At 37.2% G+C, this 14,209-nt stretch overlaps 1 protein-coding gene across 1 annotated transcript in view; it reads left to right on the top strand.

Moving 5' to 3' along the window:
• The window catches only part of LOC104914986 (28S ribosomal protein S27, mitochondrial-like), a 10,740-nt gene extending 3,439 nt beyond the window's left edge, over positions 1-7,301 (top strand). Inside the window, exons 2-4 of the mRNA XM_019610202.1 lie at positions 860-977; positions 5,585-5,655; positions 7,206-7,301. Of these exons, the coding sequence (XP_019465747.1) occupies positions 860-977; positions 5,585-5,655; positions 7,206-7,268 (252 nt within the window). The 3' untranslated portion in view covers positions 7,269-7,301. The remainder of the gene's footprint in view (positions 1-859; positions 978-5,584; positions 5,656-7,205) is intronic.
• Positions 7,302-14,209: the final 6,908 nt, after the last annotated feature.

Genomic DNA, 14,209 nt, shown 5'->3' on the forward strand with positions numbered 1-14,209 from the left:
GGCGGAGGGCAGCCCACCGAGTCTGAGCAAAATCTGGCGAGTGAGGGGATAGAAGTGTAGTCCAGGCCCATGGTTTTGAAAGGCTGTCCTTGCTTTTTAAAAAAGAAAAAAAAAATAATCAAAAAACACTGTGTGAAGGAACTGAGCTTCACAACGTTGGGTAATTCCATGGGGTCCTTCCTGTAAACGTCTGGAGTTATTTCTTTATCTTCCTTTAGCCAGTGCTGTCCATTGTGCATCTTCAGACCTTATCATCTTTCAGTGATGTACAAACATGTCCCATGCTCCTCCTTTGTAAGCATTTATTTTGCTTCAGAAAGGAAGACAGTCTTCACAAACTTTCAGATATGAGCAGTATCTGGAAAAAAGTTTGTGAACCCTGTGGATCACAGGAGCTGCAAGCGAAAGAGTTGATCAAATGTGTAATATTTCACAGATGAATGTTCAGCTTTCATTTCCAGTGAGAAATCTGTAAGGGAGGAGTAAAACATCAGCCTAGAACAGAAGAACCTTTCTGTGCGTATTCACCACTTATGCCTACATCTATCTAAGCTCTAACATCTGATGAAAGGGCCCGTGAGCACAAAGATGTCTTTTATTGTTTATGATTTCCCACCTTAAAATACATCTCTTATTTTCTTAAATGCGCTATTCAGCTTTGGAAAAAAACTTGTATGCTGGAAGAATCTTTTAGGGGGAAACTCTTTAGTTTGAAAAATAACAAGGTAATGGCATTTCCAGGTACAGAGAATCCAAGCTGTTTAGATAGCTACTGCTGCTATTGTACAGTTTAATGCGTTTGAATCAGTAAATGTGATAGAATAAAGATACTTGATAGAAAGTTTATATGCTCACTTAGATAGTCAACCTGGCTTACATAGTGATTTTTTTTTTTAAGGTTAGAAGATCGCTTTTTTCTGCAGCGTATGTGGACAGCTCAAAATGGGAAAACAGACAAAAAGAGGAGCATAACCTGGGTGAGAAAAGTTTCTTTATTTTTCCACCACTTTGACTAGTTGATTGTACCTGAAATAATTTTAGACTACCTCATCACTTACAAAATCAAAAAAAAAAAAAAAAGCCCTGTGGTTCTGTATGAAAATCTGCCTAACGCTATAAATGTCTTATAGATTCAATGCTGTAATTCTGAAAGAAAGGATTTGTCCATTTACATAATGTTTGATTTCTAGAAGCTTTTTTTTTCCCCACAAAATCCAGACTTTATATGAATGTCACATTTTTGTGTGTGAAATCTGTAAGAACTGTTTCTGATTACAACTAATGTTTTAGTTGTAATGCATTGCAAAAAAGGCTCATTCTGTAAATATTAAAGTATTAGAGTATTAAATCTCTAAAATGCTTATTTAATTAATATTTTTTTCATAATTTTGCAAGAGGGAAAAGTACATATCCTGTTGAAATTTTAGATTTTTCTTTTGAGGTAAATTTCAGATGACATACCAACGTCTCTAACGGTGACTATGCTGCATAATAAGCATTACAGAAAATGTTTTCTATTCTATAGATACATATGCATTATTTAATAGGGGTAGAATTTTTGTACCAAAAGTGAAACAGTTTTGGAGACCTCCCTGTTGCATAATCTTTGTCTTCTATTTTCTAGTTTCTTGGCACTTAAACTATATTTATTATCTGTATCTCAAATTATGAATCTGAAAGAAGAATCAGGAGGTAAAATTTGAGGGCTTTTCTCAAGCAGGAGGACAGACGAAATTATAATATTTTTAGTGCACTAATATATTTGTTATTTTCCTGTAAAGAGGGAAACTGATTTGTCAGTGTTTTATGATACATGGACTAGAACAGCTGATTAATATAGCTTGGATCCAGTAGTACCTAGAAACTCCTTACTGTCAACCAACAGCTGGTGTTCAGCCTGTAGTTGCAGACATTGATGCCCCTATTGCATTTGAACCTATCACTTGCAGATAGAATAAAATTAATATTTTGACCAACTTTATAGACAGTACTAATTATAGAGGAAAACATTGTATAACTTCTACAGTCCATGTTTGGCTATCACCAGGCCTAGCAAGACCTGGCAAGCACAGTTTTTGCTGCTGCTCTGCCAAAGATCTTGATCCAAAGCAGATACTTGCAATGTGGACTATGAAGAACTATTTTGCATTTTCATTCTGTTAATTCAGTGTCAGCTGTGTTAGCATTTTCTAGGCAAGACTAGAGATGTTGGCTCTGTTGCTCTCAGTTGCATGATTGTGCATGCAATCTTCCGTGTAGTAAATAGTAATTGTAGCTGGTGTGAATTCTTTGTGTTGAGGAGATACTGCTTTGTTTTTATTCCACAGTTTCAGAACTGTTATTCTGCAGAATTATGGCATGAGAGTGTACAAATGGGAAAAAACAGGTATTTTTGATTTAAAGATGAAGGTTTTATTTAAATACATATAAAGCCAATTTAAAATGGAGGTTTTATTTAAATACATATAAAGCCAGTTCTCTGATGCAGTGGTGTGCTGCCATATCAAACTCACTTACTGCATCTATATAAGATATATTCTAGTCACTTCTCTGTAGTATCAGTTTAGCAATCCAAGCATTAGCAGCCAACTCCAGCACAGAAAAAAATGCAGGAAAGAAAAAGATTGTATTTTGTGTTTTTTTAAAAATGTAAGTACTATAAATGTCTTATTTTGGAATTTACAAATGTGTAGTGATAGGAAGATATGGGTTTAGAAGAAATTTGAGCTGTACTTACTGAAAAATAGAAACAGAATAGGAGGCATGGCTGGACTTTGATTGCATAGTGTTTCAGTTGATTTATTGCTAAATAAGGGTAAAATTAAGTGATAGCAGGTATCTTGATGAAAAAGATTGCAATTATCCAAACCCAAGAGGTCGGCAAAATTCAAGTGAAATTGATAATGGTTTCTTTTTGTTTTAAAAAAAATCTCCTGGTACCTGAAATGGCTTATGTGAAACACCAGGTGGCAGCGCTTCCTTTGCAAACTCCCGTCATTTCCAATTGAACCATTCTTCGGTACAAGGCTGTAGTTCCTTCCAGAAGCTGCCAGGGATGTGGATAAACAGAGAAATGTGAAACATAAGCTTTACTCACTTCAGCCTTCCTTCATGTTTTTCTTTCTGGAAAAATCTGGGGCTCATTTGTATGAGCTTTTAAGTTGCTGTCCAATCTCTGGGTTTCTGACCTGTCCTGGCCCACTTCAAGGAGTTAAGGTTAGCTCATGTTCTGTGACCTTAGGTATTAAAGTCATTAAAATTCTGCATGTGAATTCTCCCAGTGTAGATGTGTGTAACAGTCTTGAAATTAAGGCTTTTTATTTATTGGAATTACATTCTCCTTACATACTTAATGTTTCCTAACGTGGGCTTTTCATCTTTATGAACACCTAGATAAAAGAAATGCTAGACCTGGGAGTTGAGTATGGCTACAGTGGTTCTAGGTATCACCTTCCAGTTTTCAGTGAGGTGTTTAACAGAAGTTGTTCAGGAGTAGATAATTATGCCCCAACCTGTGCATCTGTCAGATCCCTGTTGCAAATGCAGGAGATTTCTGAGTGAATACTTTTCTGAAAACACATGTTGGCTTATAGTTGGCTTGGTATGTTTAGGTGAGAACCTAGCCATTTCCTGTCAAGTTGACCTGGCAGTAGCATTTCTCTTATTTTTATCACTGCTGGAAATGCCCTTGTAGTCTTTACCTGGGTGCTCTTTCCTGATTGCTGGAGAGACAGGAAATGCAAAGTGAAATATGGATACTTTCTGTAAGGATATTTCCACAGAAAATGCTTTACCATCTAAAGGTTGATCTGATCTCTTAGTGGCTTTGTAGTGTTACATGGTTTTGGTGGCCTACATCATTTCAGCTTCCCATATTGTATTTTGCAAGAGCTGGTCCTTGCCTTGGCACCTTTGCTCTCAATTTCCCTTTCATTTCATGGTGATTAAATACTTAGTTGGAGATAAGCTTCTTGTCAAAGATGATCTTTTGGTGTTCCTGAGAATACTTTCAAGTATCTTAGGAGGAAATGTGTTACGTAAATACAAAATACTGGTATGCAGCAGACGGCAGCATTATCCAAACTGAAGATTGAACAAGATTTCTTGTTTTGTGGTAGCAAAAAGTATTTGCATGTGCCTTTTAATTTTAGAGAGTCGCTGTAAAATTAGGGTAGCACTGAATACAGTTTGTAGTGTTAGAACTGCATACCTCTCATTGTTAACTGGTGGTACAAGAACAATTTAAAATCACTTTTTCTATGGTTACTGGTACAGTGCTGCTTTCTGTCCTTTCCAGTATTACCAGAATAAATGGTTTAGTCATTTCTGATGTGGTGCTCACTTCAGGGGTTGAGGTCAGATGACCTTTATGGAAAACGAATTGTAAAAAGCCAAGCCATCAGCTCTTGCACTGCAGCCAATGGAACTGATCCAGGAGCTGTGGAATGCAAAGGAGAAAAGGAGGTACAAGTGATACAGATAATATATTGGATTCCTGTGCATGGAAAACTGAATTAATAGAGTATGGTTGGAGTCTCTAAATATTGTGGATTGAATGTCATCAGTTCTTGTCTAACAGCTGATGCTGAACAGCTTAGTCTCTGAGTCATCAGTTTCTGGTAATAGTACAAAACTAAAACTATATGTTAAATTCATGAAGTTAGGTGTTAATCTACCTGTTCAGCAGTCAAAAGCTTAAAATTCCTGCATGGTCAATTTAATATTGTTAGATGACTGCTTAAGCAAAATGCTATTAAGTTAATAAGACACTGGCACAGGGCCTAGTTTGATTAACAGAATTTCTTCTGACCTGCTATTTGTTGCTGAAGGGTATATGAGTATGGTATGGCTTGTTTTTGTCTTTCTTTGTTTTATCAAAGAAGAAAGGACAAACACCAAAGGCACTGTCCAGCATGTGTGAAACTTGAAAGCAAACACAAATTATCAGGACATCTGCTTAGGCTTTTTAGATGAGCTATATTCGTTACCTCATCCAAGACATTCTAAGGTTGAGAACCTTTCCTTAAATTATTTCCTGTTGGAGTATTTAAAAATAATTGAAAAAATTATTTTCATACAATTTCAAAATGAGATATTGATAAGGAATCAATTTAATTTCATGGACTCAGGTTATATTCATAGAATCATTAGAGTTGGAAGGGATCTTTGAAGGTCAATTCTGCTGCAGTGGAGAGGGACATACAGCTCAATCAGGTTGCCCAAGGCCTTATCCAGCCTTGCCTTGAAAGCCTCCAGGACGGGACATCAATCTCATCTCTCAGCAACCTGTTCTAGTGCCTCATCACCCTCGCTGTAAAAGACTTTTTCCTTATATCTAGCATAAATCTCCAACCTCCTTAAGCTTGAAACCATTTCCCCTTGTGTCACAGCAGATGGTACTAAAGAGTCTGTCCCCTTCTTTCCTGTAGCTCCCCTTTAGACATTGAAGGGCTGTTATCAGGTCACCTTGGAGCCTTCTTTTCTCCAGGCTGAATAGCCCCATCAGTTATCAGTTACGTGATAACTCTGGAAGTTTTTCTGTAATATTGGTTGATTAAATGTACTATTCTTCTTTTTTCTCTAGCTGAATTAGCCAACTTAATGGACAGAACCTATGAAAGAAAGCTGCCTGTCAGCTCTTTGACAATAGCTCGGGTAAGAAAATAATTTCCAATCATGAAGTGATGGAAATGACAATGGAATGCTTATGAAATCAAGGGAACTCAGAGGATATAAATAATATCACCTCTGCTGTGAGCTGTGGAATCGTAAATGTCTTGTTATACTGTTCAATTGCTGTATAAAACTGTTTTATTGTTTCTTTGAGCTCATTAGTTATCACCTGGACTGTTTAGTCTTCAAAGAAATAGAACTTTTTCTCAGCAAAGCTGGGCTTGACTTTGTTAGTGGGCTACGTTTTTTCATAATATACGTTTCCTCCCTTCCTGTCTTTTCTGTCTTTATTAGTGAGAGCTTATAACGTCCTCTCAGGTACTTCATAACAACCCAGGCTGCGAAGGAAATGCAGTGTGTTAGCATACTGCCTGCATTCTGAATCAGCACTGCGGTAACAGTATACTGGTACACTGATGCTAATTAGAATCGTTAGCACTGTGATCTGTAGAGTCACAGAACAATTTGTGCAGTTACTGAAAGTCCTTGATTATTGGCTCTGAAACTATCCATAGAGGAAATGGATGTTCTTCTCCTTTTTACTGCTTAATCAGATCTACTTTATACCCTCCTCATGTTTCTGCTTTGGGCTGACCTCTGCTTTGGTTAAGTGATATTTTCAGATTTTCAAACAGCCTCCTTTTCTAGTACCTGGATCTCACATAAAGTTCAGATTTTCTAAAATGAACATAAAGTACACAGGCATGCTGTTGCCACACTCAGAGGTGAGATCTATATATGCACATATACAAGGAAAGTTAAGAAACCAAAGAACAAGTACCAGTCAGCTTGAACTGTAATTTTTAGTTTATTCTTAGGTTAAAGAGAAGCTCTGACCTTTCTAACATGTTGTTTATGTATTCTGAGCTAAAGACATTGTGTAACTTCATGCTCATGTTGAACATACTGGAAAAGAAGATTCACTGTTAGCATAGGAGGAAGTCTGATCAAAAACCTTGCTTTTGTAGTTGATAGCACTGTGAATTTTGTGAGGTTTTAGGTGGGAGGAAAGTTGGACTTTGCAGCTTGGAGATTAATTTCTTTTTCTTACTGTTATTTGTATGTATGGTAAAATAGAAGATGCCATTGTCCTTCGGAATTTATAGTATGAATGCACAAAAAGGGCAAAGGGGAAAAGAAAGAACAAACTAATGTTAAGACTTATTGGAAATTGGGAAAAAAGGTTAGAAATTGAATGCACACTCAAGGGATATGTTTTAAGCTAAGAAAATAGAAAAAAGCAAGCAAAATAGTGTGTACTGTGCTATAGTGAAGGGACGTTTCTCAGATTATCCCCATGTGCAATACATAGCATTGCTTATAGCAATGAGAGTTGGCTGAGTTTAGAAAGATTTTCCTTTCTGTAGCCTAGAAGAAATCAGATTAGGAGCAATTGAAGACTTGAAGACGTCCATTATTGTCAGATACCTAAATATGCAGAACAAGTGTGTTATGTGTATCCAAGTGACATTTTCTTCTAATATGCTAGATAAGTGGTTCTTCTTAAGTTTTATTTCTTATTTTTTAACCAGTTTGTTGACAACATTTCTTCACGAGAGGAAGTGGATCAAGCTGAATATTACCTTTACAAGTAAGTGTCTTTACTAACAACATAAACTTTGAGGAATACAAATAAATATCATAAAGTCTTGCCCTTTTAAGACTGTGACCCTTTTATGTGCTGTAAAAATACATGTGTCTGCTATCTTTCAACTCAGACCCAAAGGCCTTTTTGATAACTTCCCCTTTGTTTTGGCTATTTTCTTTCCAGACCTCTGCCATTAAATTCTGCCGGGCATGTTAGTCTGAGCTGCTGAGCAGCTAAAGCTACTTCCAGCAATTTAAATTATGGATGCTGGCGTTATAAGGAATTACATCTTTTTACAGTATTTCCTTCTTGAGCTTTTTTTGTCTTTCAAGTGATAATTTAATTAAAATGGCTATGTGCGTTCTGTAAGTGCATGGAAACTAGCTTGTTTTCTCAGAATGAACGTAACTATAAACTGGATTGCTGTGGTAATGGTCAAGACAGCAAGGCTGAACAGAGTATGGTTCTGTTGCTTTTAAAAAAAAATCCTTTGTTCTCTCTGTCCCAAATAAGCTATTAACTTTATTGCAGGCATTGTTAGGGTTTTGTGCAACTAGTTTGTGTTGCATTTAGTATAAGATTGAATGCTTGCTTGCTTCAGATCGATACATCTCAATATCGACTTTGAGAGGGCAGTAAATCTCACTGATCTCTAAAATAGATTTGTACTTTCATGGATGATTACATACACATTTTGAGACATAGATTTCTCCATGGAGAAAGTAACCAATATTATCACAGTGGATGAGAAAACACGTTTACAAACAATGCCATGTGGTTATATGTAAATAACAATTGTCGTTACTTTAATGAAGAAGTTTATGGTATGGATGCTTTAAGTAGTCTCCTAGTTGTAAGTGCATGATACTTAAGATTTCTGTGATCTTCTGGTATTTTTGAGCAATAACTGAACCTCAGCTTCAAGCTGTATATAAAAGAATCTAGTTTGCTATTACAAGTGATATCTTACAATGAAAAAATAAAAGCAGGAAGAAGAATCTTTTATAAAAAGTGCAGTGTAGTGAAGCTTCAGTTACTTTGGGACCAAATTTCATTTGTCCTGTCATATGAAATTTAGAAATCATTCTGGGATTCTTCAGCAAGCCCTGAAGAGAAGAAAACAGGGAAGTTAAGTCTGTTTAACGCTACTCTTTTTTTTGTTTTTAATTATTATTTTACAGATGCACTGTTAGTATCTTGTTTTAGCATTTTTGAAGTTTATTACATGAAATGAGCCACAGAGACTCCAGTTCTCACTGGGTGAACTGGGGCATCAGGACAGACAAGAGGAAAGTTTGATAGTTTAATTTCTGAGCTTCAATATGCAGAAAATAAAATCCTGGTAGTAGAATTAGATGTTCATATGTAATTTATCTTAACAGCTTTTTCTTTCTTCTTGAAAACAGGAAGGTGAGAGAGTGGCAAAAACTTAGAAATACCAAAAAATCTTCTGTAGTGAAAGGAAAAAAATAGAGTGGGGATCTGTAACGTAAATATCTTCTTCCTTCTCCATCTATGGCTGGTTAGTACCTCAGCTTAAAATACAGGGTTTTTTTATCTTCAAGAGCTCTTTGTGAAGTAGAGATTTGCAGTTCAAAAATAATTGCAGTTATTTACAACTGCTCTAGGATATAATTCTCCTGCAATTAGTAAGATTAGTTATGTGTGCATTAAGTATGATCATTTGTAATTGATACAGATTTTAGTAGCTGATAAGGAGAAAATAGAAGGATACCAATGTGTATAGTTGCAATTTTTCTTGTATGTTTCCTTATAACGTTTCTTGGTTCTGCTATTGTAAAATGTTTAATCTTTTGGTGATGTTAGTGTCAGTTTTCCAGGAGACTTCATTCTAGCATGTTACATGAAACTATTCTCAAAACGCATTAGCATGCAGGTAGTGAAACACAGTATAAAGAGGTCTGTAATTCATGTGAAAATGTAAAAATCCCAATTATAACGTAAGCTTCCCTTTCAAATGAAAATAAGTTTGCTAGCTTCAGGAAGTACAAGATGTGGTTGGTACCCACAAGGTCCCTTTTATTATTCTTTACATTTTGTGCTTAGGCTAGAGTTCAAGTGAAGGACACGTTTATAAAGATATCTCTTGGCAGCTGGGAGGATGTTGTCACGGACTCCTGCAAAAGTGGCCACACCGTGAGACTTAAGGAGATGGAAGAGAGGGAGAGTTAAGAAATAGAGAAGCTTTGTCAAGAAATCTTTTTCTAGCTTGTTACTTCCTTAATGAAAGACAGTTCAAAGCACATTTTTTTATTCTGTGATGACAGTGAGCTTTTTGAAAAAAGAGAAAAGCGGTGTCACTGAAAAAGTTTTTTTTGTATCTTCTAAAGCATACAAATCCATTGTGAACAAGTGGCATGTATGTTTCCTGGTAAGCTGCCTATATGTGCACTTCCCTGAATGCAAGATGCTCCCAGAGTCCTGTGTTTTTTCCCATAACTACCTGTAGAGTGTAAAGGAGAGATTTTAATGTCTATCCTCAATGTTGCGTGTTCCTGACAATCTGAGTTAAAGAGTAGTCACTTTCAGAGCCCTTAAAAGTTTGGAAGATGTTTGTGGTATGAAAGGGCAAGCTGTGCTAGTAGGAGGATTCAGGGGAAGAACAGTGGCGTTTCCATTTTCACTGTGTGTTTTTTTTTCTTGAAGACAGGAGTGTCAGAGCTTGTAAGCTTTGTAGAGTGGGCTTTTCTTCTACTATGTCAGGCAGGACATAGTTTTGAAAAGTAGTATTTTGGAGTATCACTATAGTGTGTTCAGGACCACAAAACACAATGTACACATTATATTTAGTCCTGTTTCAGCTTTTTGTGCATTTATAATAGTGAATATCTAGCCACACTGTCTCCACAGAGGATCTTGAGCTCTCAAAAATAGTTATGTGGAGACTGCTATGCAACGTTGTGGAGCATGTCAATAAAATGGTAAAGGCATGACATCACCTGCTTTCAGTACTCTTTTTTTGTTCTCTTCTGAATATCTCCCCACCCTAACTGTCAGACTTAAAAATCCTTTCATCTCCTAGGATCTCAGTAGAAATACTAATCAGAATGCACTTTCTGCTAGATCAAAGACCTGCAGTTTGCCTTACTTCGTCCTGTCTCACTGAAATGTCACTATTTCTCACATCAGGGCGGATTTCAGATGATCAAAACATTAGTATAATGTTGGTTTTATGGTGAGGTAACTTGCTGATTGAATATGTAGGTTTTGTGCCAGGAATGATTTCCAGTGTGTTTGAAAGCTATTGTGGAAGTTTTATGTTGAGATTCCTTGATAGGATTTTTAATTGCATTGAACTCGTGACCTTGGTGTAGGAAAAAAATATGTGCGTTGTCAGTAAAGTATGTTTGTCTGAGGATGTACTCTCCAAATTCTTGTACAGTCTCACTGGAATTTTTGACTTTCCTCGACTGGTACTTGTTTGTTGGAAATTTAGTTCTACACATTTTAGTGCCTACTACCTGGAAGCAGTATTGGATTATAATGAAGTGTTACTGTATCAAACTATTGGAAGCTCTTCTTAGGCATGCCATTACATCTTTTATGGCAGAAAGTGGCATTTTTGAAGCTTAATTGCAGCAATTTAGTGATTTTAGGAGAGTGGCGGTTTCCATATGTATGAAAATGTGCTTATTCCTTGCAGTGCTAGTGTATCAGTTACTCCAATTATGTGTTTCATCTGTATTGTCTGTGTATCTGATTTTTGGATGTGAAAGTTGCAGTGTTTGATACTTCAATGGCAATCAACTGATTTAACATTCTGAAAACATCTAGTTACTCTAAAGTACTGCTTATAATAAAAGATCACAGTGCACCCGCAAAAGAGGTTGTCTCTTAGCATACACTGCATGCTGTTCATTCCCACTAAATTGATACCTGATTTGATACATCTGCACAATGTAATGAGTCCCACTAAACTGTTCCAGCACAAATAGAAGGAGAATAAACATACACAAAATCCTACAAGATAATTAATTCTTTGAGTTGTCTTCTTTGTCATAAAGCTGTAAATGACATAGGCTTGGCTTTAGCTGTCTTCACAGAAATGTGTTAAAGAAATACATAGATATATAAGTAAATGAGTCAGAAATATCTGCCTGCTATTCAAGTCATGCAGTCATTACATTTTGAAGTGATGCTGAGAAGTGATGGAAGTTTCTGAGGGGAAAAAAGCATACCAGAATGGTATGTTTTACTGATCTGGATAACTGTCTAACCTGAACAAGCCAAAATAACTTCATTTGCAAATGACTTGAACTACACTTTGGCAGTGTGGGAGTTGCAATGAAAGGAAGTATCAGAGAGGTTTACCTAATCAGGATGTTCCAGTGATTTGCGATAAATGACTGACAGAAATACTGATTTTCTTTTTTCTAATGTAATTGCACGTGGTGGTGCAATTGCTTGTGGTGGTCAATGCTTGTTGCTGCTTCATAGGAAGAACTGTTGATCACTGTCCAGATAAGTGCTGCAGATGGAAGGGTTCTATTCATGTAGACTTCACAGCTCTTCTGGTCCCAGCATTCAAGTTGTTTGTGCAATACGTGCTTACTATCCTTCCCATATTTCAGAGTTTGTCCATTGTTATTGTGTGTCCATAATGTTATCAGAGTTTGAGTCATAGAAAGCTGGAGAAAATAACTAGCAGCTGCATTTGGGAAACCAGAGAGAAATTTCAGCAAGCTGAGTCCTGGAGCCCTATCTCATTCAGGTAGATGGACTCAGTGGAGCTGCACTGGAAAGTGTGTTAGAACAGTCAATAAAGGTATAACACTGGAAAATATTCAGAAGGATCTCTTCCTGTAACACGGATCTTTTCAGTCATCATCTTTTTTTGTAGCTAATATGGCCTTTTATAAATGCTGTCCTTTAAGCTTTGCAGAAACTACACAAAGTTTTCAAGGCACTGCATAAAAAGAGAGAAAAAATTGGAAGACTTGCATTCAGCAGTAATCTTTTTTTGCTGCGTTGCCTAAATTCAAGAGAGAGAATTTAGATTTTAAAAGCTCTTCATATTTAAAACCAGGGGAAAGTAAGATTACTCTGCAAAGTATGTTTATGTATTAATATCAGAGGAAAAAAATTCAGAGTAATTCTGGAATAAATAGCATGGTAAAGTTGGTCAAATTGCAGCATGGAGAACTGACTTGGTCACTTCATCGGTGACATCAACATTGGGAATAAGTGCACCTTCAACAAGTCTGCAGATGATACCAAGCCGAATGGTGTGGTTAATGTGCCCGAGGGACAGGATGCCTTCCAGAGAGAACTAGACAGCAGTCTTGCACCTGGGTTGTGGCATCCCCCACTGTCAGTACAATCTGGGGGAAGTAAGGTTGGATCACAGCTTTGCAAAAAAGGACTTGGGGGTACTGGTGGATGGGAAGCTGGACATGAGCCAGTACTGTGCCCTCACAGCTCAGAAAGCCAACTGTATCCTGGGCTGAGTCAAAAGAAGTGTGGCCAGCAGGGTGAGGGAGATGATCCTGCACCTCTACACTGCACTGATGAGGTCTCACCTGGGATACTTCATTCAGATGTGGGGTCCTCAGTACAGGAGAGGCATGGACCTGTTGGAGCACATCCAGAGGAGGGCCACAAAAATCAATCAAGTGATGGAACATCTTGCTTACAAGGGCAGGCTAAGAAAGCTGGAGGTGTTCAGCCTGGAAAGGCAAGGCATTGGGAAGATCTGGTAGCAGCCTTTCAGTGTGTAAAGGGAACAGATACTTTGTCAGGTCCTGTTGTGATAGGACAAGGGGAAGTTGTTTCAAACTAAAAGGGAGGATATTTAGATTGAATCTGAGAAATAAATTTTTTTACAGTAAGGGTGGTGAGGCAGTAAAACACATTGTCCAGAGGGGTAGTAGATGCCCCATCCCTGAAGACACCAGGGATGCCCGGGTAAGGCTGGACAGGGCTCTGAGCAGCCTGACCTAATTGTGGGTGCCCATGTTCATTGCAGGGGAGTTGGACTAGATGGTCTTTGATGATCTCTTCCAACTCAAACAATTTTATAATTCTGTGGTTCTAGATGCATTTTGCACTTAGTACTGGGTGAAAAGCTTTCATTACTGTTCTCAGAAGAATTTGCATATCTTTCAGCAAGCATCTTTCTTGCCAATAGCTCAGAGCATCCTGTATAGTAGATAGTATTGGAAATAGTGTGAAGTATAATATGCGTAGTAAGTATTTAGATCTTGGCTGAATGTTGTGCTCATTACATGCTGAAGAAGAAAAGGCAGCACTGTGTGAGAGTTTGACTGATTCTTACCATAAAACAATGTTTGCTGTATTAAGAGGCATTTTAAAGTTTTTTTTTCATAAGTTCCTGCACCAGCAAGAAACCCAGCTGGAGACAGATTGTGCATTATATTTTAGAAATATTGGAAGTCTAGACAGAGGTTATGTTGCAGCCAAAAATGTAAAGAGTGAGTAGTTCGTATGCATACAAATGAGCAGAACAGAGTAAGGCCTTTTATAGCTTCAGAATTTAAAACACAAACACATGCAGAGATTATTCATTGGCTGGCTTTGATGACTAATAATTGTAAAGATTCACTTGAGAATTAACCCCATCCAGCTTCCCCTGAAAGGAACTTCAAATTTGATTACAGCTTCTGAATAGTATTGGCAGCCAGTGCCAGACAGCAGGTCCAAACCTGTGTGAGCAGAAGAACTGTTTCTTTTGAATTCCTCCTGTTATAAGTTTAAGTAGTGTTAGGTAGTAAAGCAGTCTTTTACAGGTAAGTAAAGGATTGCCACTACAGTTATAAGATACTGAATTTTTATTAGGCTTACAACTGTACACAGGACTACGATGATCCCTTGTTAGGAACTGCTAACTTGGTGATTATTGTACTTGTCAACCTGAATCATTCCTTTAAGGTGCAAGCACTTATTCTTTTTTCTTTTTTTCTTTTTTTT

This window comes from Meleagris gallopavo, chromosome Z, assembly GCF_000146605.3.
Source record: "Meleagris gallopavo isolate NT-WF06-2002-E0010 breed Aviagen turkey brand Nicholas breeding stock chromosome Z, Turkey_5.1, whole genome shotgun sequence".
Lineage (NCBI taxonomy): Eukaryota > Metazoa > Chordata > Aves > Galliformes > Phasianidae > Meleagris > Meleagris gallopavo.